General features: G+C 31.1%; 1 protein-coding gene across 1 annotated transcript; it reads left to right on the top strand.

The window, feature by feature from the left end:
* Positions 1-8,714: 8,714 nt before the first annotated feature.
* Positions 8,715-12,356, top strand: LOC108463342 (uncharacterized). Its single transcript, XM_017763289.2, has 5 exons — positions 8,715-8,977; positions 10,611-11,369; positions 11,464-11,655; positions 11,737-11,862; positions 11,954-12,356. The coding sequence occupies exons 1-5, from the start codon at positions 8,942-8,944 to the stop codon at positions 12,059-12,061; spliced, it is 1,221 nt and encodes a 406-aa protein (XP_017618778.1). The 5' UTR covers positions 8,715-8,941; the 3' UTR covers positions 12,062-12,356.
* Positions 12,357-25,158: the final 12,802 nt, after the last annotated feature.

Below are 25,158 nucleotides of genomic sequence, written 5' to 3'. Positions count from 1 at the left end.
ACGGCATCCTTCCGTTACCTTGGTTGTTGGGGATAATCTCCACTCGATCATTCTGCCATACCCCAACACAACTATACGTCATCCCGAGATCAATCTCAATTGTTGTGCCTTCAGCTTTGGTTGCCATTCTTATCCGTTAAACAAAAATAAGGAAACAAGTACACAACAAAAATAAAAGAGATTTTCGAGAGAGCTTTTTTTATTTCTTTGATGAATTTGTGATAGTGACTGATGATTAAGCAAGGGAAATCAGAAGGGGGAGGAGATTTGGAAATTAATTTTAGTTTAAAAATTATTTTATTTAAAAATATAAAAATAAAAAGATATTAAAAGTTAAAAAATTAAAAAATTGAATTAAAATTTTAAAATTAAACACAATTTAATTTAATTTTATAACTTTAAAACTTTTATAATATTTTTTATTTATGATTTTTATTATTTTCAAAATTTTATATATACTTTTAAATTTATTTACTTTTTAAAAAATTAATTTATTTTTAATTTAAAAAATCAAGACGTCATACTGAAATCAACATTGTCATGTGCCACTGTCTAAAAGTGCCATGTGTACTAGACTTAACACCATAACAAAAAAGTATCAAAACCCTTAACAAAATGAAAATTTAGGTGCCAACTTGGGACAAAAAAATTCATAAGTACTAACTTGAGAGAAAGTGATAAATTGAAGGGACACATGTATATTTAAGTCAAATTTTTATATATAGACAACTTAGCATTTTTTAATATGTTTGCATTATAGTATAAAAATAACATTATATAATATATTATAAATTTAGAAAAATCGGTTGGCCAAGCCAAGCTGAGCCTTGGATGCTTGAGCCCAAACCTAAGCATAACTTATATTTTAGACGAGCTTAATTTTATTTTTGCTTAAATCTATTTTTTGGGTCTAATATTTTTTTCTAAACTTTCTCAATTTTTGGATTGACCTTTGAATTTAGACAAATGACTCGATTTTTAAATAGGTCTAATCGATATGTACTAATCCTTTAGAGGACATTATCTCTTAGTAGATATGATGCAATCAAATATATTGAGTTATTCCAAATTTACTCCAACTAAATTGATAATGTTGTGTCTCCCAAAGGATACAATACCACAAGAAATGAATTCAAGCCATGGAACTTCGACCACCACTAGGAATTACTATCAAGTCAAGGACAAGAATAAGATGAGAAATAACAAAACAAGGACATCTATTGATATTTGTTTGCTTCTAACATTACATAATCAGAATGAGGAATTTCTTAATTGTCTCTTGCAAGTTCTTATTAGATCACTTTATAATTTATTTTATAGATTTAAAGGATGTCATGTTATATAGTCTTAAGAGAATACACTCCAAACTCAAAAAAATCAATAAAACCCAAAGTCCAAGCCTTGCAAGATGTCTAGTTGGTATGCAACAAGCAAACCACAAATAACCATCTATCCAACAACGGTACCTATAATATGCTAGAAGGAAATATTAATACAATAACATGTCTTTCACACATTCTCATTCAATCAGCACCCTAAAAACACTAAACAAGCTCTAAAAAGATATCAATTTTCAAAAATATATTTATTAAATATTCTTTCAAGCTTTCACCACGTCTTTTTTCTGACTTAAATATCAAAGAACTCGAAAATATAAGCTATGTTTCCCATAGTTGTTTGTCTTATAAAATGTCCGTACTACCAAACAAAGTAATTTAAATTATCATCTAATAAGTTAAAAATAAAGAAATGGGAAGCCGTACTAGAAAACCAAGTAGCTTAAAGCTACTAATGAAATTGGTACACATCATGGGTTGATGGGAGTATCTAAGTCAGTCTTGAAAGACCCAATGCTAGTATGGAACAACAGGCATATGTGCTTCTCCCATGTGAACAAGATTTTATACAAATCCGTGCAACTTCCTTACTCCTCTTATCTTTTCAATGTTACGAATCTGTCGTCTTTTTTATAGCTGAGTGTGAGGGCCGTGTTAAGGTTACTTTTCGAACATATATATAATTTTTAGATTCCAAGCTGCCTAAGGATATATCTTTTTCTTTTGCTTTCTTATAATCGCTTTCACCATTTCATTACAAAGCATATCTTCCAACACTAAAATAGAATTTCCATCAAACAAGGAAAATCCCCAACTCTAAACCCAATTTCGTTGCTCTATCAAATACAAATTAATTGTATTTCAACTCCACCAAATTTTGCTTAAATGTAATTCAAATCGATCAATTGAATCATAATTAAAGTAGTAAAATATTTATGTTCAAGTATTCAATTGATATAACTTTATTTTTGTTCGACAATCTGACTCTTTAATCTCTTATCAAATATATATGTAGCATATTAGTCGTGAAAATATAAGTATAATATATATTAGATTATTTGACACCTACAATATAAATAAAAGAAAATACATTATAAAATGTGGTACATAATATTTCTTTGAAATATTGGTTGTCATTTTTTATAAATACCTTAAAAGGTTTCAAGTTTAAAAATAAATTCTTTAAAAGATTGTATGTAAATTATTAAAAGACATAAATAATTATTTGTTAAAAATATTTTGTATTTTGTATTTTTAATGTAATAAAGAAAAAAAAGACTCCATCTTTAACTCAAGTGGTTCATGTACTTTATTTTAAAATTATTTTTCTCATTCTATTTTCTTTTTAATTTTAATTTTAATTTATGTACAAACTACAGTGCACTCCAATAGCTGGATCAAGTATGTATGGTTGGAGGAATTGTTGTTTAAATTGACGAAAAGACATTGAGAGAGAGAGAGGAGTTAGCCTGACTTTTGTTGTAGGGTAATAGCCTAGTAGGGTTAGCATTTATTTTTGGGTGAAATTGATATTTATTTTTGTTCAAAGGGAAGCTTGCTAAGTGAGAAAGGCGAAGGCTCATTGGTGTTCACTTCTAATTTGCGTTCCACTGCACATAAGACTAAAAGATGAAGATGGAAGCTTTAGACAATTTTGGAAATGGAATTAAACCTGAAATGAAATCAAATGGCTGGTCCTACAAAAATCCTTTTGGGAACATTCAGTATCACCGTACACAATTTCAACAACAAACAATTATATATTTATCTTCAAAATACATATTCACTCTGATTTAAATATATTTTGATAAATAGTTGTCTAAATTTATTTTATTGTCAAATAATATTTTTAATATATTTATAATTTCTTCTTAATTTTTTAAAAGATTTTAAGATTTTATGTATTTTAAATTTCAAAATAATAATATGAAAAATGAAAAATAGATATATATATATATATATATAAATACTATAAGAGTATGTCTAGAATGAACCTAGATAAAATGTTGTCCACATTCAAATGAACCTAGATAACCATTTGTCCAAATTCATTTCCAATATGTAAAAATTATAACTTTTTAAAAACTTTTGCCACGTGTCAACATGCGAGACTTTTACGCGTCACCATGCCAGTAGTCGTCAGTGTATTTTTAATAATATTAGTCAGGTATTTAAAAAAACAGTACCAAGTTGACTTAAGTTTTTCAAATTTAAGTGCCAATTAAATCTAAAAAAAAGGTTTAAACACCAAGTAGATACAAAGCATCAAGTTCAGATACCTCTTTATATATTAACCCTTTATTTTTTAAATAGAACTTGAAACAATTATGATAATGTCTTAAAATTATTATTTTACAATAAATTATAAGATTACATCATAAATAATCGGTAATTTTTATTAATTATTAAAAAATAAATTTATGATTTTATTTTTAATTCAGCTTTTTCCATTACCATCCTAATAATAATCATAACACACTATACGAGATAGTAAAAATGACACCCACTCATCTAAGACCTAACAGCCAAACCTAACTTGATTAAGGCCTAATATTACATTACAAGCCCATTAGTGACTACTATGTCACCCTTCCATTTTTGCTATAAAAGATTTTATTAAAGAAACAAAATAGGAAGATAAAGTCATGAACCCAAAAGGAAAAAGGGATTAAAGGAATATTTTCCTTTTCAGTTTTTGAGTATTTAATATAAAAATAATTTATATTAAGATGATGCTAAAAAATGTTAATTTTAGATTCTCACAAAATAATGTAGCGTCAATGATTTTTAAAAGTTAAAATATGTTATAAGTTTTATATTTTCTACAAATTTGGAATTTAGCCTCTCTATTATTTAGATTTTAAAATTTAGATCTAACTATTAAAACTGTAAAAATTATTTTGTTAAATTCAGTTTCATTAAAATGTTTTCTTTTTTTTAGTTAAATAGTTACTAAGTGAGTACTTTTTAATTTCAAAATAATACATTAACAATCTTTTATAAAATTAATAGTATTAATAATTAGATCTAAATTTTAAATTTTGAAAAAAAATAAAGAAACTAAATTCATGAAAATAAAAATATAGAGACTGAATTCTAGATTTGTGGAGAGAACAAGGACCTACGACACATTTTATCATTTTAAAACATACAAACATTATTATACACTTATCTATATCTAATAATTTCTTTAACTTAATTTTCTTTTAATTAAATCACTTAAAATTAATATCTTGAAAATGTAGGAAAAAACTACAAAGAGAAAATTGAAATTTAAAAATTGATATCAATAATTAAAAATTGAGAAAACGGATAAAAACCAAAAGGAAAAAATTAAAAATTAAGTAAAGTTAAATTAAATTAGAGAAATTATTAAATATGGATGAGTGTATAATAATATTTGCATGTTATTAGAACTTCATATGATGACATAATGGTCAAGGGTGGTCATTGCCCTGTATGACCAGGGTTCGAATCATACTAATTGCATTTGTTGTTTGAGATTTGTCTTATTGTAATTCACCAAAAAATTATATGTCAATAATGATGTGACATTATTCTTATGATGGTCAAGGATTATCCTAATATAAATTATTCTTTACTGTTTGTGTATGGTACATCTTCTTATGATGAGTGTATAATAAAATTGCTTATTTTCACGTAAAATTAAAAATATATTTTATAATTTTTGTATAATTATTATTTTAATAATTCAAGGGTAATTTTTTATATTCCATTATCAAAAATATATATATTTGAAACTTTTAATTATTTATTTGACGTAAGAAAACTTCACCCCTAAATATATATATTAATAAGTACAATAATCTTAATTAGCATGATAGAAATATCATATCAATTTAAAAACTTTATGTTCATGACAAGTATAGTTATATTGATAAATTCAATCAAAAGTATGGATAAAATATATTTTTCTAATGATTTTATATAATATTAGATTATAGTACAACTACAATATGGGTGAAATTATTATGTAATATATTTATTAAGAATTTACATAAAAAATCAAATGTTACTTTGGTTGAAATGGTAAAGTTGGAAGAGTGTATGTTTGGTGTATTGGGTTCAAATCAGTAAAAGCACTATGGAGGCCCCTATACTAAAACTCAGATTGCATTTTGCCCTTTTATTAAAAAAAAAAAGGGTCAAACTAGTCCCTGTATGGTAACTCAAAGAGCAAACTAGTCATTTCTGTTAAAAAATTCATCCATTTTTTTTTTGTTAAAATTGGTGAAGCTGACAGAATAACTAAACAGTTACACGTGGTGTGTCATGTGTGCCTTATTTTGACATACAGGGACCAATTTTTAATAGTAGATTGGATGAAATTTTAAACAGAATGATCAATTTACTCTTTGATCTAATGTGTAAGGATTAATTTACCCATTTTTTTACTAGAGGGGCCAAAATCCAATCTAATTTTTAGTAAAGAGCTATAAGGTACTTTTACTTGCTCAAATCTTATCATAACCATGCATTTCTTTTTTGATCTTACGTGAAAAGGAAAAAATACCATTAAGTTAATATTCAATTCTTCCTTAAATAAGGATCTTTCGATAATTTAATAATTGAGTTGAGACTTAATTATGAGCGGCACAAACTCAAAAAAAGAATTTATATAGAGTATAAATACTAAATTTTGTCACACCTACGATGTAAGCAGAAATACAACTTTTATGTTGAAAAAACTTATATTTTAGAATTTATTCAAGGAGTGGTAATATACTTATATTTTAATACAGTTGAACACATGTTTGATCCACCTCTTTTATAATTTTAAAATTAAGTTGGTGACCCAATAAAAACAGACACTGCTTAAATATAAGTTTAAATTTAAAAGAAGGGATAATTCTATAATTTCATAACTAATTTGGTTAGCCGATGAAAGATAAGTATGTAGAAATTCTGTTAGAGAAAATATAAGGAAATTAGACAATTTATTGTAGGAAAAAACCTATACATATATTGTATAGACTATAGGGTAGGTAAGAATTTGAAGCTTTACCTTGACTAGGAACAGCATTCGATAGACACAAACATGAATATTGGAAAGGTGTATTAACCGGTGTATACACTTTTAGCACAAAAGAAAAAGTGAGACATTCCAACTCATCAGAAATTCAGAATCTTGATTTATATACTGCTTTCAACCCTGAACTTTCTGACTGCTAACAATGGACAGCGACAGAAGAAAAAAACCAAATATATACTATTCCCTGGAAATTTTTTATGTAAATCTTTGATTGCATGTCAATGTCACGTCTCCTTTGCATATTTTATATGTATGTATGTATGTTTGTATGTATGAACAAAGGGAAGTTGTCTGAAAAATAATGCAGATTCCCTTACATCAACAAGCTACTTAGGAATGTAAGATTATAAGTGAATAATTCACTTTATTTTTTATTAATCAACTTGATTGGATTACTGACCTTGTTCGCAATCTTGATAAACATGAACGTTGAATGAATGCAAGAGCAGAATCAGTTGTTCAAAATTAAACAGAAAGTTTAATAAAATCTGTCTGTCTTGAATTTCCGATATATGCTTAAAGAACTTTGACTGAAAGCTGATCCACACATAAGGTTATGAACCAGACAATAAATATGTGTTTGTGTTAAAAAAATGGATTCTATGTTCTAACACTGACAAGACTGTTGGATTGGAGTACGAGTTTTGGAACAAATCCATCTATCTTTTAGAATTTGGGAATGGTGCTTTAAGGAAGCAAAGGATGGGACAGCAATTTGGCTGTTGAGAAATCATTGGATGGAAAGGAATATTGATTAATGTAAACTTTTAGGGGTTTATTTTTTTTGGTGTTGAATAATTAATTATCATTTCTTTTGAAAACATTGTTGTGTGTATATATATATATTAGTCAATAACTAAAAGGGGAGTCAAAATAAAACTTTTGAGTAATTATTAATTTATTTGTCAAATCTTTAAAAAAGTAACAGGGGCAAAGAATGTTTCTTCACTCCCATAATTTTTAACTGGTTAAAAGATTTTATTTTTCCTGTGAATGGGGGTATCTTTTTAAGTTTTGCCTCGACAAAATCTTTTATTCAACTTTCATAAATTATATCATTAGTAATTAGATTATGGATAAATTTTTATTTTGGTCATTTAATTAAAAAAGTTACAATTTCATCATTGAATTACTCGAAATTTGAAAGAATATTTTATTCAAATTCTCTGAATTAACCAAAAGTTCTTATTTAAGTCACTAGGTTGTCAAGTGTTTTTTCCATTAAAAAGTTCTACCAACAAACTCCAAACAACAATTCAACGATCGATGCAATCGACCAATACCTATCGGCGAATAAAAGAATATACCTTATATCCAAGTTAATTTGACAATCAATGTCGAAGATAAAAAAAAAGTTGTTTGAATTTTGGTTTGCAAATTTGTGACATCCAAAGCTGTTTTGTGGAAAAAAATACTAAATTGTAAAAGAGAAGGGAGAAAAGAGCTTTTAAATTGGTGCAGGTAATGCGAATAGAGAAAGTCATATAACATCGATTTTTTTTTTTATTTCTTAAGGTATCTTTACTAGAGCAAGCCTAGTAACAAATCTTCCGTATTTTGTAGACCCATTAAGGGGGTAGATGTTGGCCACGAGTTTTAAAGCTACTCCCTACCTAGGACGAGGATCGAACCCTCAACCACTAGTTAAGGTAGGAGCATTTAACATCAATTTTAAAAGACCAATGATTTAAATAAAAACTTTCGAATAGTTCGATGATCAAATTATAACTTTTTTTGAATAAGTGATCAAAATAAATTAAATTTTTTTTCTTCAAGACCCCAAATTCAGAATAAATAAAATAATAATTCTTGTTATAAAATGAATTAAATCCAACAAATAAAATCGATACATGGTGAGAGTTATTATATTAGAGTTCTAAAGTTAAATGGAAAAAAAAAATATATATATATATATATATATATATTTATGATTGATGAAAAAGTTCTCACCATGCATCCAAATGCAGCTAAAAAACCTCTCAAAGAACTGAAAATACCAACTTATTATTTTGAGGAAAAAAAGAAGCATAAAAGGCCTTCAAGAGCAAAGATCATGGAAGGTTTGGGCACATGGAGGGATATGAAAACATGGATACCTAACTCATATGTTCAACCTTAAAATGTATGTATGATTCTGGTCTATGGACTATATATGCTACTATAGACAACAAATATAGCCATGCAAGCTAAGAAAGATATTTGATAAAAGCACATATAAAAAAAAATTAACCTGGAAGCTTGGCTAGATTAAAACTAGATTTACTTTTTTAATGTGGAAAAGTTATTCCACACGGATCTATAGTGGGGGGTGGAAAAGTGACCCAAAAACAGCATGAAAACACAAGTTTTACCTTAAACAAGCAAAAATTTCCAGAATTTAGCACTTCTTTTCTAGACCCTTTTGATAAGTAGAGTTAAATAATGAACCCTCCTATTCATATATATCCCCCACCCACCCACCTTCGCTTAAAACATAGGCCCTTTTCCTTTCAGTTAAACCTGTAAAAAGGCATTCAATCTGGTTTCATAGTTGGAGCTGCTTCTTCTTCTGATGTTCTTAAGAGCTTTTATGTCGGATATGAAGCCTGTGAGCCATTTCTAATCTCTATTTATTTATTTATTTGTCTTTGGAGTTGTAAAGGGTAAAATGAGAATGATTGTATGGTTTTGTTTTCGTTTGTGAGAAATAATCCACGTTGAAAGTGAGTAAAAAACCCTTGGTTCATCGCAATTGTCGTGTTGACGCAGAAGAGAGTGCCCACTCTCGGATTTTCACAAACCCATATTTAAAACTTCCCTAAACTCCCTATATATAACTAAGTTTTGACACCCCAAACCTTCCATTTTCTTAGCAAACGTTTTTCTATTCTCAAAATCCAATAATTCGATAACATAACTAGGAAATTTTTTAAAATTTTCTTTCTATCTCCATGAACTGAGAAAAAAAAGGGAAAGAAGAAAAAAAGTTCCCTTGTTTCTTTTCTTCCATCCTCTTTTATCTTTTTCTTATTTGAAATGAATTTGTCTTGTTCTTCCACCTTAGTCTTATTACATTTTAAGCTTAGGGGGGTGTAATTCAGTAGTTGTGTAATTTTTTTTCTTTCACATTCAAAAGGAAAGGTTTGAAATTAACCATGTTGCAAGACATGATTCATCCACAACAACAACAACAACTTTCCATTGTAATTCTCTCATTTCTTCTTGAATGTAATTTTTTTTTTCTTTGCATTTTATTAATGTTTTAGAAAATCATAATATTTCTTTTGTTTGATGTGTATTCAAAATCATAACCAAGATTCTTTTCGTTAATGGCTAGGTTATCATTCTTACTATTACAAGGTTTACGTGAGTTTTTGTCTAATACTTTCGTAGGATACATTTCACAGATTTATATATATATATATATATCATCGTTCTTTTGTTTCTTTATTATTATTTTTTTGTTCTTTTCATGTCATTTTAAGTTCAATCATTTTCAGGCCCTACTTTATTTCTATTTTTAGCTTCCATTAGTTCTTCTTTTGTGTGAAATATTACAAGTTTATATTTGACCAAATTAATACCACTGCGTTAGTTTTAGGCTTTCCTTCATTTCATCCATTATCCTTTATTAAACAAAATTGAATCAAATAAGCAATCAAAAAAATCATTTTTAACAATTTTTTTCAGAAAATAGATTAAATTTTTATATATATATATATATATATATATATATATATATTGCCTGACCCTAATTTAATTCACTTTTTTGGGTAATCATATTTTTTTTTCTCATTTCAAAAGTGTCATTTTCTTAAGGGTAGCATCATCTTCCTAATCTAATCATGAATTTTTCCCCTCCATTTTTGTCCCAACTTTTCTTTTGATCACTATGGAATAAGAAACTTTTCATGCTTCTTGTTTAAGCTTTTAAATTTGTGATTCTCTCTCCTTTTTCTTTTTTTCTCCCTTACATTTGGTGAAAGACCCTAAAGACAACATTTCACATGGAAAAACATAAATATGGGTTTCTTGGTAGTGTGTGTGTGGGTGTGTGCGCGCTTTAAGTTGATACATGTCACGTGGAGCATAAATACACAAAATGAAACTATGTCTATTATAAGGTTATCTTCCTTATGAGATTGATCTTATATAGGTTCATAAGTCCATCAAGTTGATCTCTTTCAAGCATCCATGGCTGTGTTTTTTCATTGATATCTAAACATGGTTTTTTCTTACAGGAGGATATACCAAGCCCCATCAGTGGTCCAAATTTTTATTTTTCAGACAATGATCTTTTCTCTGACACCCTGCAAAACTCTGAGATCACTGATGAAAACTCTTCCTATGGCAATAATCTTAACATACCACCAGACATTGAACAACTCAATAATGGCTACCAAAACAACAATCGCAATACAAATCCGACCACCACCACCAGCACCAGCAACACCGCCACAAGCACCAACAACACAGTCGCCACCCCAGCCGCTAACAACAACAACAACAACAATCTGTCTATAATCTTTGATTCACCAGACGAAATGGGGAATGACATTTCGGCTTCTATAGACTTCTCTGAATCTCCATCTTTTTCAGTCCCTCCATTTCTGACACATCAAGACCATTTCAACCTGTCTTTAGTGCAGTCTCAAATGCAATTACCTGATGTTTCAGCTGAGGGGCTCTCACAGTACACTACCGACACTGTTGGACCTCTTTTGGGGCCTCCACTGCCATCTGTTTTTGACGAAGACTGCTTGTCTTCGGTGCCTTCGTATGTGCCTTTAAACTCTTCATCTCCATCAGGCTCCTTTCTTGGTCCTCCCATGACTAGTTTCATGCCTGCTGGGACTATTGCTGATAGTTCCGGGGTTTTCGCTGAGAGGATTCTTTTGAATTCTGAACTTCAACCACAAGACTTGGAATTTCAGGGTGATAATGCTGGAATCTTTTGCCCTGATACAGTCCAACGAGTTTTCAAACCAGGAGATTTGCAGGTAGGTACTTGTTTAACATTCATCATTCGATTTAGTACAATAAAGCAACTATAAATTATTCATTTGAATTCATTTGTAAACTTGCTTCGAATAGGGCCTGAGCAGTGACAATCAACAACTGGTTGGAGTGGCAACAACCAGCTCTACTCCTTTAGCTTCAGAGATGTCTAGCTTGGAAGATTCAACTTTCAACAAAGTTGGTAAACTGTCTGTTGAACAAAGGAAAGAGAAGATCCATAGGTACATGAAGAAAAGGAATGAAAGGAACTTCAGCAAGAAAATTAAGGTCCCTATAACTCCCTCTCATATCAACATTTATACCATTTAAAGACTGAAGTACTAATGTTTTATAATCAAATGTGTGTAGTATGCATGCCGCAAGACATTAGCCGATAGCAGGCCTCGAGTGAGAGGAAGATTTGCAAAAAATGACGAATTTGGAGACACCCATAGGCAAGCTTGTAGCAATCCTGAAGAAGAATATGATGATGAAGTAAGGGTCTTCTTTCTTTTCTTCATAAAATTCCCAAGTTCTCTCTCTCTCTATATGAATTGATAATGAACTTTTGCTTTGATTTGAGCAGGTGGTAGTGAAAGAAGAGGAAGACATGGTTGATTCCTCAGATATTTTTGCTCACATTAGTGGTGTCAACTCTTTCAAATGCAATTATCCAATCCAATCCTGGATTTAATTAGTTTTAAACAATAAAGCTACTACAATTTTGCAGGGACCCCTGTTTCAAACTGGGTTTTCTCCAAGTTTGATGTTAAAAAAAAAAACAAAAAAAAATATTAATAATAATTGGGTCCTATGGTATACAAATAATCAAGTCAGGGTCGCTATAGATAGTAAATAAAACTGTAAGTTTTGTAGATATGTATGTATATGATCATTCCCCTTGTATCAAGTTCAATTGTATGTGATCAGCACATTTTCACAATGATATTATGGCATTCCTTAATTGCCAAAGTCACTTGTTGAAGAAATTAATTTTATGTTAGATTGTGAGTGTAACCAATAGTTTGCTTCAATTGCTTGGCTCATGTATAGTATAAATTTAACTTCTTCAAAGTGAAAAAAAAAATAAAAAATTGGATGTTGGAAGGTGTTTGATGCCATTTTAGTTCATATTTTGTAATTTTGTAGTTAAATTCATCTTTTGTGTATTATTTTTGGTTGTTCAATGAAAATATATATATTTCATGAATCGAGATGTGAGTTGGCAAAAAGAAAATTTTCAGGTTAAAATCAAATTTAACACGATTCACAACTAATTTTATTATTAAAATAATATATTAGTATATATTTTACAATTAAACTTAAATAAAAATATTTGTACCATTTAATTTTGTATACGAATTGGCAGGAAAATTAGACAAATATGATGATTTAAAAAGAAAATTAGAGATTTGGGTCGAATTTAAGGAAATTTAAGAACCTGCGAATTTATTTGGAAGTTCCTCCCATGTACCAATGGATTTTGGAGCTTGCAAATCTAACTAATTCAACGCGTTATCACATAATGAGAATAAGAACACCCGAAGATGAATAACATCATCGATGATCCCATTAAATTTAAATGTATCGCATAGATGCAAGAAATATTTAAAATGTTGATTCGGGTCCTCATGTATTGAGCCCCAAAATTGCAGGTTACTCTGTATCATTTGTATAATTGCTGATTTAATCTCAAAATTGTTTGCATTCATGGCTTGTCTGTTGATGCTGCCTTGCACAACATCCAAATTCAACATTGCATAATCACGCAATGTGTGATTCTGCTCTATCATCGGCTTTACAATTCGTGGAATTGGTTCTACTAGTGGTGTTAGTGGTATTTGCTCGGGCTAGTCCTCGTACAACGGATTTTCATGTAGTGGATCTTCTCTCTGAATGAGAGCTCTTCATGCTCGTCTTAACGTGTGTTCTGGTTCAAGGTCAAACTCGATCAGATCTCTTCTGTTTCGAGTCATACACAACAAATAAGAAACATAATTGAGTTAATAAAAATAAATAAGTTTTAGATAAATAAAAAAAATATCGTATCTATGAATTTCAATTTTCCTACTTATCCTAATTAGCATATAATTATTACTAAAATTTGTGTTTAACACAGAAACTTCCTTGACAACTACGCCAACAACTCGATCGCGCCCCAACATGCGTGTCTTTTTGCTTAGGAATTATGCAATGAAATATGTAATTAAGTGCGGTGTCTGCGAGTGTACAGGTCAAATTGTAATAGAGTTAATTATAAAGAAATACTGGAAGTACTCTAAGGATCGTACGCAAAAGAGGTTTGTTTAAACTAAATGATTAGCAATGAATAACACACTACCTAGGTCTAAATAGATACTCATGTACTCATCATATTATGGCAAAATAATAAAGAGATGAACTGCAAAACAAAAATACATAAAATCCAAATACCAAAATCTCAATTAATTCAAGTAGACAAAAGGATGACTAACTTCCGTGTTCTTGATTAACTTAGATCCAGAAGTTTTACTAATTAACTAACAATTAACCTAATTAACACCTTTCAACCTATAACTAGATCATTCGATCGACTTTTCTTTTGGATGTCGCAACATCTATGGCAGTCCACTAATTTCTTGGCCACAATGTTTTACTACACACTTAATCAACTTGTCAGTTCTTCCTTAAGCTAGATTGGCCTAAAAGGTCATAAAACAACACTAAAAGCTCAATTTATTCAACTTAACTTGAAAAGTAAGTAATTCTTAAAATGAACTTAAAAGATAGAAAATCACTTGAATACAAGCTCCATAAGTAGTGAAAAGAGCTTAATTTGCCACAATGAATTATGACAGATCAACTCAACGAGCCTAATAATTTTGCAAGGGTGTTTTCATCCGCACAACCTCAATTAACTTGTAAATCAATTTGTAACCGACCTAATTAGGTTAAAATACATGAAAACTATATATATTAGCTCAAAACAACAGTTTAGAGAGTTCATTTTAGAGTAGTTTAGAGATTATTTTAGGGTTTTAATAGTTGATTAGTTATACTTATTTTTCTTTCAATTCTTGTTCAAGTACTTTTAATTGTTAATCAAATTTCTTTTCAAATTTCTTTATTCCTTTCTTCTATTTTATTTTCGCTTCGTTCCAATCGATAATCAATCATCAATTGTGGGTTAAAGTGGTCGCTCATCAAATTGCAACTCTTGGATTCTCAAATTCCTAAGCAATTATTATCCCCTCTCTCTTATTTTACATTTATTTGAATGTATGGTAATTAGGAAGGATTATCTGCATTTAGAATAGTCAGTAACTAAAACCTTAGGAAGGTTGATTGATCGAAGTGGGAGTGGTTAGCTTAGACTTATGGTTCACAAATTGATTATTGAATTAGGTTGAATATGTATAAACGCTAGACTTGACGAGTCTGGGAAGTAATTTAGGTAGATGAGATCAAAACGGTATTCTACTCAGAACCAATTCAGCTTAGCTCGGTTTAATTCATCAAGTTAAAAGATAAGTCGATTAAGCTTATTAATTAATTTAGTTATAGGCGAAAAGTATTAACTAGGTTAGTTCTTAATTAATCAGTAAAAGTTCCTGAATCTAGGTTAATCACAACCATGGAAGTTTATCATCCTTCTACTTGTTTAATTTGATTGTTAATTTGGAATATCGTTACTTTATGCAATTTAGCCTTTATTTCCTCAAACTCTTAATTTTAATGTTAACAGTAAAAAAATGGTTATATCGGTAGCTATTTAGACCTAGTTTAGCATGTTAGAATTTCCTTTTAATTTAGTTTAGGCAACCTCTCTTGTGTATGATCCTCGGAATCATTCTAAAGTGTTTCATTGTAATTATAAACTATATTACAATTTAACTTGTACACTTGCAGACACCGCACTTAATCTCATATATAATTGCATATTTCTAAGCCCCGATGCACACACACCGAGTTGTGATCACTACTCTAAGTAGAATAGGGGTAGGCAGCACACCCTAGATAAATACACAAGGGTTGTTGCCCCTCTCATGTAATGTGAAGGCTTGGGGCCTTTCATGTATTGAGTCCAATTATATGAGTTTCTTGGACTTTTAACCCAACACTTTATAATTTAATCAAACCTAATATTTGTTTTCTATTATCAAAATAAATATTATTTATTTAATCGTTTTAATTAATCAAGTAATTTTTAATTAAATAATTTTCTCAACCCAATTCTAATTTCGTTAAAGTCATGATGACTTTACCGTAAAAGAATCTATAAGGAAATATATTTAATTTCCATATTATATGGATTATTTAATTATTTAATTAATTATAATACAATAATAATTCGAAAACCTTAAATTAAGTCTCAAGCCATTTCTATACTTAATGAGAAAACGCATTAATTTGTGAATGCAACTCATTTCTCTAACTTCATCATTTTTATTCATTTATGTTGATTTGGTTCTAAATGCAATTCATTTCTATACTCAATGAGAAAACGCATTAATTTGTGAATGCAACTCATTTCTCTAAGTTCATCATTTTTATTCATTTATGTTGATTTGGTTCTAAATGCAATTCATTTCTGGTTTGAACCAGTTAACGGAGGGACTGATTGAACATTTGTAATTAAGACTCAAATAATTTATAATTAAGTTTCAACTTTTCGCCTATTAATTATAAGCTTATTTAGTCACAAAGTCATCCCACTACAGAATCGTGACTGAACTTTCCCTAATTACATACCATTGCAAAAGCTACTTAATAAGTGCTCATCCAATGTCATTGTCATCAGTGTATTTTTCTCATAGGATATCTTTAATCTCTTTAGGATAAATTTGTTCCTCCAATATGATCTTATTTTATATCATGGTAACCATTACATATTCTTTCATGAAAAGTCAATTAATATTGAATAGTAAATAAGTCATTTATCACAAAAACAAACGACTTGTGACCACGTTTACTTTTTATCTATCATGTAATGCTGAAGAGAGGATATCATTTACCCGTTAGTTGGGTAATAAATTCCACTATTATGAATGATGCTACATACTGCAGAAGTCGTATACCCAACGCACCAGCTTTCTGTTCCTTATTTATTTGAACTTAGGCTTTTACTTACATCAAAGTATACGAGTCACGCATATATAGTTCATCATCCACTCAGGATTAAGGTATAACATGCTATAAACTTCATAAGTAGACCTATTCATGGGCTACACTATCCGCCCAGGCCCGAAGGCCCACCCAAAAATTTGGGAGGGTTTGGGTAAAAATATTAGTTTCGAAAAATGGGTTTAGGTAAAAAATTAGGCCAATTTAAAATATGGGTTGGGCTCGAGCTTGAACATTCAAGATCCGAGCCCAACCCTGCTGACCTGTTTTTAAGTTTATAATACTTTATATTATGTTATTATTATATAGGATATATCTCAAAACTATACATGAACTACGATTTAATGTGCAATTGTATACATGAACTTTGATTTTCTGCAATTTTATACATGAAATTTTAATTTTATCCAATCTTGTAAATTATTAGCACAATTTTTATATAACATCATTTTATGTTTAATATTGCATAAATAAATAATTATATTTATCCAATAAAAAAAATTGATGTATTTATTTCTTTAAATATGTAGGATTAAAACAAAATTAAAGTTTCAAGTATACATTTGAACCATTAGAGTTTCACATGTATAATTGCACCAAATTAATCAAAGTTCATGTATAATTTTGAGATTTATCTCTTTTATATATTATGTAATTTATAACACATTTAAAAATAAACCTATACTAAATATATAATACTACTCTAATGTAAACATTAAAATAATGTTAAGATGACTATATAAAAATTTCAATAAATAAAAAATATATAAAAGTATTTAAATTAAAATAATATAAATATTTTTAAAAAATTAAAAATAATATGGACGAACATAAAATGGGCTTGGGTTAGTCTTTTGTAAAATATAGGCAAGCTGGGGCAAAATTTTAGGTCCATATTTCAGGTCGGGTTGGGCTTGGGCAAGCATAAAGTATATTAATATCATGCTTAGGCCCGACTCGAACCTTGCCCAGCCCAACCCATGAGCACCTCTAGTCATAAGTGAATAAATCCAGAAATAGATCTAGGATCTATTTTACTTAGGTCTTATTCGATATATTGTCAGTCCAGTTAGTCACATCTATATATCTATATTTTAGGAGTCATCTACTCCAATACTAAAGACAAAGCATCTCCCTACTTGGACTTGATAGACTACATATTAGTCTTTTAATTAGTTTGCTCATTTCCAATTAGACTAAGGACATGTTTAAGTTAATCTACTAATACAAGTTGTCTTATCGTATTACAATTTGACCACATAATACCACTTGGTATTAATTAAACGTTAGATAACCAGTGAGCCAATATTTGCTTCCATTTTGCTTCGTATGCAAAAACATTGAGACAATATACAAAGTGTATTAATGTAATTAATGGATGTTATTGTTAAACTAATTTGTTTGAAAAATACAAGTATGCAAAATGAATATATACTTAGGGAACTAGATCCAACAGTTAGTTCCCCTTACTCCTTGTTATTTAAGTTGTTTGTTTGTGATTTAATATGTTGAGGATCCTAGTGGTTAAGTTTGAGCATAATATGTTTGGAGAACTACCTAAGTAGAAATTCATGTCACCACTTCTTCATTTAGGTCATGTTTAGAATATTCTTGAACATTTTTGAAAACATTATGCATGGTCATAGTAGTTTTGTAATACCCCATACTTGACCAAATTGTCAGGTTTGAGGTATAGTGTAACACCCCAAACCTAGCCCAGACGTTATGGCCGAATCCAGAGATGTCACAAAGAATGGGTTTTGAAAACGGAGTCGTTACGTTAAATCATTTTAGCTTAATAACTCATATTCTTTTATATCCATTGTCGAAAACATTAAATAATTGATTTATTTGCCAAAACGTAATTTACAACTGAAGTTATAGCAAACGTTATTTTCTTAAAAACCCATTCATAAATTTGGAAAACCTTTGTTTTAGTAAAACCATGTTTTTAAATAACCATCCCCCCAAAAAAATTAAACCAAGAGTCTGAAAAGACCAATTAATACAAAACTCCTAAAAATAATCCTTAAATAAATAAAACATTTATTCAAAGACAATTCGTAGTCTAGCGATCACCGCAAGACTCCGCCACATCGATCCACCTAAGTCTGTGGATTACCTGAACAGAACAAACAAACAGAAGTGAGTTTTCGTAAACTCAGTGTGTAACCCAACAGAAATAGACATGCTATGTAATATCCTAAATTAGGGCTTAATCGGAATAGTGGTTTCGTGACCACAAATCCGAGATAGAAATAATTATTTTACAATGATTTTGATGTTTATGATATGATTGCATGATTGTGTGAAAATTTCGTGATGAAATTCTATGCCTAAAGTGCTTAAATTGAAAGTAGGGACTAAATCGAATAAGTTGCAAAACTTGCATTCTAGAAGTTTTAGTATGAAATTGTTTTGGAATATTAATGAGGAGGTCTTAAATAGCAATTTTACCAATTTTAAGTTCATGGAAAAATTAGGACATGGAAGGAATTTTTGGAAAGTTTAGTAGTAAGGGTATTTTGGTCATTTAGTTATTAAAATGAATTAAAACAAAATTAAAAGCCAATTTTGTCCATCTTCTTCATTAGGCCGAAATTTCAAGGGTTCTCCATAGCTAGGGTTTGTTTCAAGCTTCCAAGCTCCATAGTAAGTGATTCCAAGCCCGCTTTTAATGATTTTTACGTTTTTGAGATCCCTAACTCGATAAAGCTTATGTTAGCAATAATTTAACCTAGGGTTTATATTTGGAAAAATACCCATAGGTGAAATTTGTGTATTTTGATGTTTTATTATAGAATATGAAGTTTTAAATTATGTTAGACAACTTGTACTACTCGATTTTAAGCAAAAACGAGTAAAGGGCTTAATCGGTAAAATACCTAATAGTCACAAGTACATGTTAGAGTGAGAATTTGATGTTGCCATAGAAGAGAAAAGTGATCAGCATGTTGTAAAACATAAGAATAAGGAATAAAGTTTAATCCAGAGCCTAGGGGCAAAAATGTAAATATGCAAAAGTTTAGGGGTAAAATTGTAATTTTGCCAAAATTTGAGTTAAGGATTAATTTGATAATGTGAGTATTAAATAAGCTAAATGTGTTATTTTAGATCAAGAAAGACGTGGAATCGACCTCAATCGAGGAAAAGAAAAGATTGTGGACTAAATTGCAAAATCTTTGTATTTTGGTACCAAGGTAAGTTCATGTGTAAATAATGTAGCATAATTGTTATTTTTAAGTTATTGATATTAATTATGTGTTATGCTGAATTTTATTATGAAATGTATGCTTTGTGGTTAATTTCAAATAATATGTAAATTATGTGAACTACTTGTTAAATATAATTGTTCTTGAGTATTGATTTGGCATTCTACGGAGACGGCAAGGATAAGTGTTCGAGGAAAAGCCCGTTTGAACCTTAGGAATAGATTAGGATACAAGTGACATGTCACTAGGATGGTTGAGCATCCGAACTCGTTGAGTTGAGTCCGAGTTCACTTATGGATGCGAATGTCCGAACTCATTGAGTTGAGTCCGAGTTCGTGAGATGTAACTAGGCATCCAAACTCGTTGAGTTGAGTCCGAGTTCACTTATGGATGCGAACGCCTGAGCTCGTTGAGTTGAGTCCGAGTTCGCTATGGGCGGGTTACATGATTGCTTGATTGAATATGTGGCACTTATGTGCAAGTTATCCATGTATCCGAATTATATTCGATGTGTTCAACGGGTAAAGTTCTACTCAAATGGAGGAAAATTTCGAGATGTAAAGAGACGTATTGGTAAGTGATATGAAATGGATATTTTGGACAGGTATGTATTTAACCCTTGGGTTGAGTATTGATACAACCACGATAAGGTAATAAGATGATGAAGAATGATTAAAAATGTGATATGTGTTTTAGTGATGTATGCTAATGTTGACCGGTATAACTGTTTGTTATGTTACTTATTATTTGCATATGAACTTACTAAGCATTTATGCTTACTCCTCCTTCTTACTCATTGTAGTTTTGGACAAGCCAGCTCAGAGTCGAGATAGGTCGAAGGCTCACCACACTATCCGTAAGATTTTTGGTAAATGGCTTGTAAATTTAAGTATGGCATGTATAGCAATATACCCATTTTGTGTAAATGATCTTATGGTATGGTTGTGAAATGGTTGAGGAAATGCTTGATAATGATAAATTATGAAAATGGTTAGTTTAGATTATGTTTGATGTTAAGGAAAACTATTAAGATACTTAGTGCATAAAACTCATAAAAGGATGAAATTTACCATAAACAGAATACCGCAGCAATACTAACGCGAGTTTGAAAATTTACTAAAATCATAGAAATTGAATTTGGTGGTGAAATACATATCAAATTGAAGCTTATTATGTCTAGTTTCACATGAAACAAATGAAACAAGTAAAGGAAGTATATGTTAGAAGATATTTTAATTTTAGTGAAACAGAGTCATAGCAGTTTCTGAATCCCTTGTTCCTACTTTAGAAATTCACCATAAATTGTAAAGATATAATTAGGTGGTGTATTTTATATCCTCAGAATCCTTATTGAGTCTAGTTTTAGTATAAACAAACCTCATAGTCATATGAATTTTTTACAGAGAGAAATGTGGTTCGTAGTAAACAGAGGTCAGACCAGTCGAGTCTTGAAACAGGGGTAACTTTAACTAATAAACTGTACTAATTGGCCCAACCAAAAATTCTAGAAAAAAATTAGTAGATAGTTTTATGAGTCTAGATTCAGGTAAAATTTACGGATCTTAATTTTGAGTTTTGTAACTCGAGATATGATTTTTATTGTGACTGTGACGCAAGTAGATTAAAAGCTGTGAATGTAGAAACAAATAATTCAAAGTTCTAAAATGTTAAACTAAGCTTAGTAACACCTCATACTCGACTCGTGACGGTCTCGGTGTGGGGCGATACATTTAGTGGTATCAAAGCAGGTTTAGTCGGTTCTCGGACTACGTGTTGTATGTACGGATTTTGCTATACATGCCATATGTATGAATTGTGATAGTGTGACGACTTCTGACCTTTTTAAATGAAATTTTTTATATAGTAAATGGATCCCGATCCAGTGTGGCGATGAAGTCTGAGTAATGCGCCACTCGGCTGATGGAGCAGCGCGATGAAAACCCACCCCTACTGTTGGTCGTGGAGGAGGGAAAGGGATCGAAGCCTTTCTCCAAATGATGAGTGCATGGTACATCGAGTTCGTTCAGACGAACCCAAATGTACGACCTCCCCACCTCCCCAATTCCTCAACCTATGCCTCCAATGCCTCAAGGAGTGGATATGATAAAATTTCACAGAATCCCCATTGATAGAATTCGTAAACAAGGGGCTGAAGAATTTAGAGCAAATATTGATGATGATGCAGAAAGCGAGTTCGGCTTGAAAATTCTATCCGGTATTTGATGAATTATCTTGTACACCAAGAATGTTTGAAATGTGCTACATCTTTGTTGAGAGATTCAGCCTATAATTGGTGGAAGACTTTGATTTGGTGGTACCGAAAGAGAGGGTAACACAGGAATTCTTTCAAGAAGAGTTTGGAAGAAATATATTAGTGAAAGATTTATTGATCGAAATGTAAAGAGTTTCTTGAGTGAAGCAAGGTAATATGACGATCTCGAATATGAAAGAGAGTTTGTTCGATTAAGTAAGTATGCGGGGAATATGTTCCTCTGAAGCCAAGATGTGCCGACGATTTGAAGACGGGCTTAACGAAGACATTAAGGTATTTGTTGGGATCCTTGAACTAAAAGAAATGGTGGTACTTGTCGATCGAGCTTGCAAGGTGAAGAATTCTTGAAGGAAAAGAAAAGGTAGAATCAAACACGAAATTGGAAGAAAAGACCAATGAGTAATGCACCTCACAAAGAAACCGGAAAGTCAAGAAATATGAATCCTCGTTCCCAAGTTTCAAATGGGCAATCATATGGAAATTTTAAGAAGCGAAATGTGGGTCCTAAATCTCGGACTATCAAGGCTAGTGTGGGAAATACGAGATTTGTTAAACCCGAAAGTGCCGTGTGTGGTAGAAATCATTTTGGTCCGTCAGAGCAAATGAATGTTTTCGATGTGGTTCTCCGGATCATTTTATTAGAGACCCCAGAGAGAGTTGAGAAAGAAAATTTCGAATGTAAAAGCTAGTGGTGCGGACTCGAGGGAAGGTATCCGAGAAAAGTTGGAAGTGAAACAAGCAAGAAGAATGTAGCTGTGGATGCAGGTTAGACTCAAGGAAGGGCTCCGGCTAGAACTTATGCTATTAAAGCGCGTGAAGATGCTTCCTCATCGATGTGATTACCGTACATTTTCTCTATAATGTTAATGTTATTGCTTTGATTGATCCGGTTCTACTCATTCATATGTGTGCATGAAATTGGTGTCTAGTATGAATATACCTATTAAGAATACTGAATTTATGATTAGAGTGTCGAATCCGTTAGGCAAATGTGTGATTGTTGATAAAGTATGTAAGAAATGTCCTTTAATGATTCGGGATCATTACTTTCCTACCGACTTGATGTTGTTGTCGTTTGATGAATTTGATGTTATTTTGGGTATGGATTGGTTGACATTGCATGATGCTATAGTAAATTGCAAAGAAAAGGTTATAGAATTAAAGTGTGGAAATGGTGAAACTCTGGGTTGAATCGGATAAATCGAGGCATTGCCTAGTGTGATTTCTTCAATGTCGGCTCAAAGATATCCGAGAAAGGGTTATGAAGCTTATTTGGCGTATGTAATTAATACAAAAGAAGTTGAAAAGAAAGTTGAATCGGTCTTGGTTGTGTGTGAATTTGGACGTATTTCGGAAGAATTGCCGGTTTGCCTCGGTCGGGAAGTAGAATTTGGTATTGATTTGATACCGAACAGCTCCGATCTCGATTGCTCCATATAGAATGGCACCAATAGAGTTGAAAGAATTAAAGTCGCAGCTTGCAAGAGTTGGTGATAAAGGCTTTGTGAGACCGAGTTTTTCACCTTGGGGTGCTCCGTGTTATTTGTGAAAAGAAGGATGGTTCTATGAGATTATGTGTTGATTATCGCAGTTAAACAAGGTGACAATCAAAACAAGTATCCGTTGTCGAGAATTGATGATTTGTTTGATCACTAAAAGGAGCGACATGGTTTTCAAAGATTGACTTGAGATCCGGGTATTACCAACTCGGGTAAAGGAGTCGGATGTACCTAAAACCGCTTTTAGAACAAGGATGGTCATTATGAATTTTAGTTATGCCATTCGGATTGACAAATGCTCCTACCGTGTTTATGGATTTAATGAATCGCATATTTCGCCATACTTGGACAAATTTGTTGTGGTGTTTATAGATGACATTTTAATTTATTCAAAAGATGAGACGAAATATCTTTGAGCATTTGAGGATAGTTTTGCAAACTTTGAGAGATAAGCATTTGTATGCTAAGTTTAGTAAAAGTGAATTTTGGCTCCGGAAGTTGGATTTTTGGGTCATATTGTTTCGTGATGGTATACGGGTTGATCCTAGTAAAATTTCAGCCATTGTTGATTGGAAACCACCGAAAAACGAATCAAGCTAGAAGTTTCTTGGGGCTAATGGGTATTATCGGCGGTTTGTAAATGGATTTTCTATAATTGCTGCTCCTATAACTAGATTACTTGAAAGGATGTTAAATTTGAATGGACGGAAGAATGTCAACAGAGTTTTGAAGAATTGAAAAGTTATTAACAGAGGCACCGGTGTTAGTACAGCCCGAATCGGTAAAGAATTTGTGGTGTATAGTGATGCTTCTCTAAATGGTTTGGGGTGTGTGCTCATGCAAGAAGGAAAAGTGGTGGCATATGCTTGAGGCGATTAAAACCTCATGAGAGGAATTATCCTACTCACGATTTGGAATTGGTGCGGTGGTGTTTGCTTTGAAAATTTGGCGACATTATTTGTATGGTGAAAATGTCGGTATATACCAACCACAAAAGTCTTAAGTACTTGATGTCACAAAAGACTTGAATTTGAGACAACGAAGATGGTTGGAGTTGTTGAAAGATTACGAGCTTGTTATTGATTATCATCCGGAAAAGCGAATGTGGTTGCCGATGCTTTGAGCGAAAAGTTGTTGTTTGCTTTGAGAGTTATGAACACTCGGTTGAAAGTGTCAAATGATGGTTCGATTCTAGCGAGTTAAGAGCAAAACCAATGTTTTACAAGAGATTTCGAAACTCGGAAAAATGATCAAGATTTGCTAGCCAAAAGAAAATAAATGTGAAGTCGACACGGGATCGATTTGAATTGGTTCGATGGGTGCTTAATGTTTAAAGATCGGATTTGTGTATCAAGAATGAGGAATTGATTCAAAAGATCTTACAGAAGCACATAGTGGTTATTTCTCGATTCATCCGGGTAGTACGAAAATGTATAATGACTTGAAGAAAATGTATTGGTGGAATGGAATGAAAAGAGATATATCGAGTTTGTGTCCAAATGCTTAATTTGTCAACGGTGAAAGTGAACACCAAGTACCTTGAGGATTACTCCACCTATTATGGTTCCTGAATGGAAATGGGATCGATTACTATGGATTTTGTTTCAGATTGCCATTGACTCGGAAAGAAAGATGCCATCCGGGTAATAGTTGATGATTAACTAAGTCGGCTCATTTTATCCCTATGCGTTTAATTATTCTCTTA

Source organism: Gossypium arboreum, chromosome 10 (genome assembly GCF_025698485.1).
Source record: "Gossypium arboreum isolate Shixiya-1 chromosome 10, ASM2569848v2, whole genome shotgun sequence".
Taxonomy (NCBI): Eukaryota; Viridiplantae; Streptophyta; class Magnoliopsida; order Malvales; family Malvaceae; genus Gossypium; species Gossypium arboreum.
The sequence above is the reverse complement of the archived record's forward strand: the minus strand, read 5'-3'. Positions and strand labels throughout refer to the sequence as shown.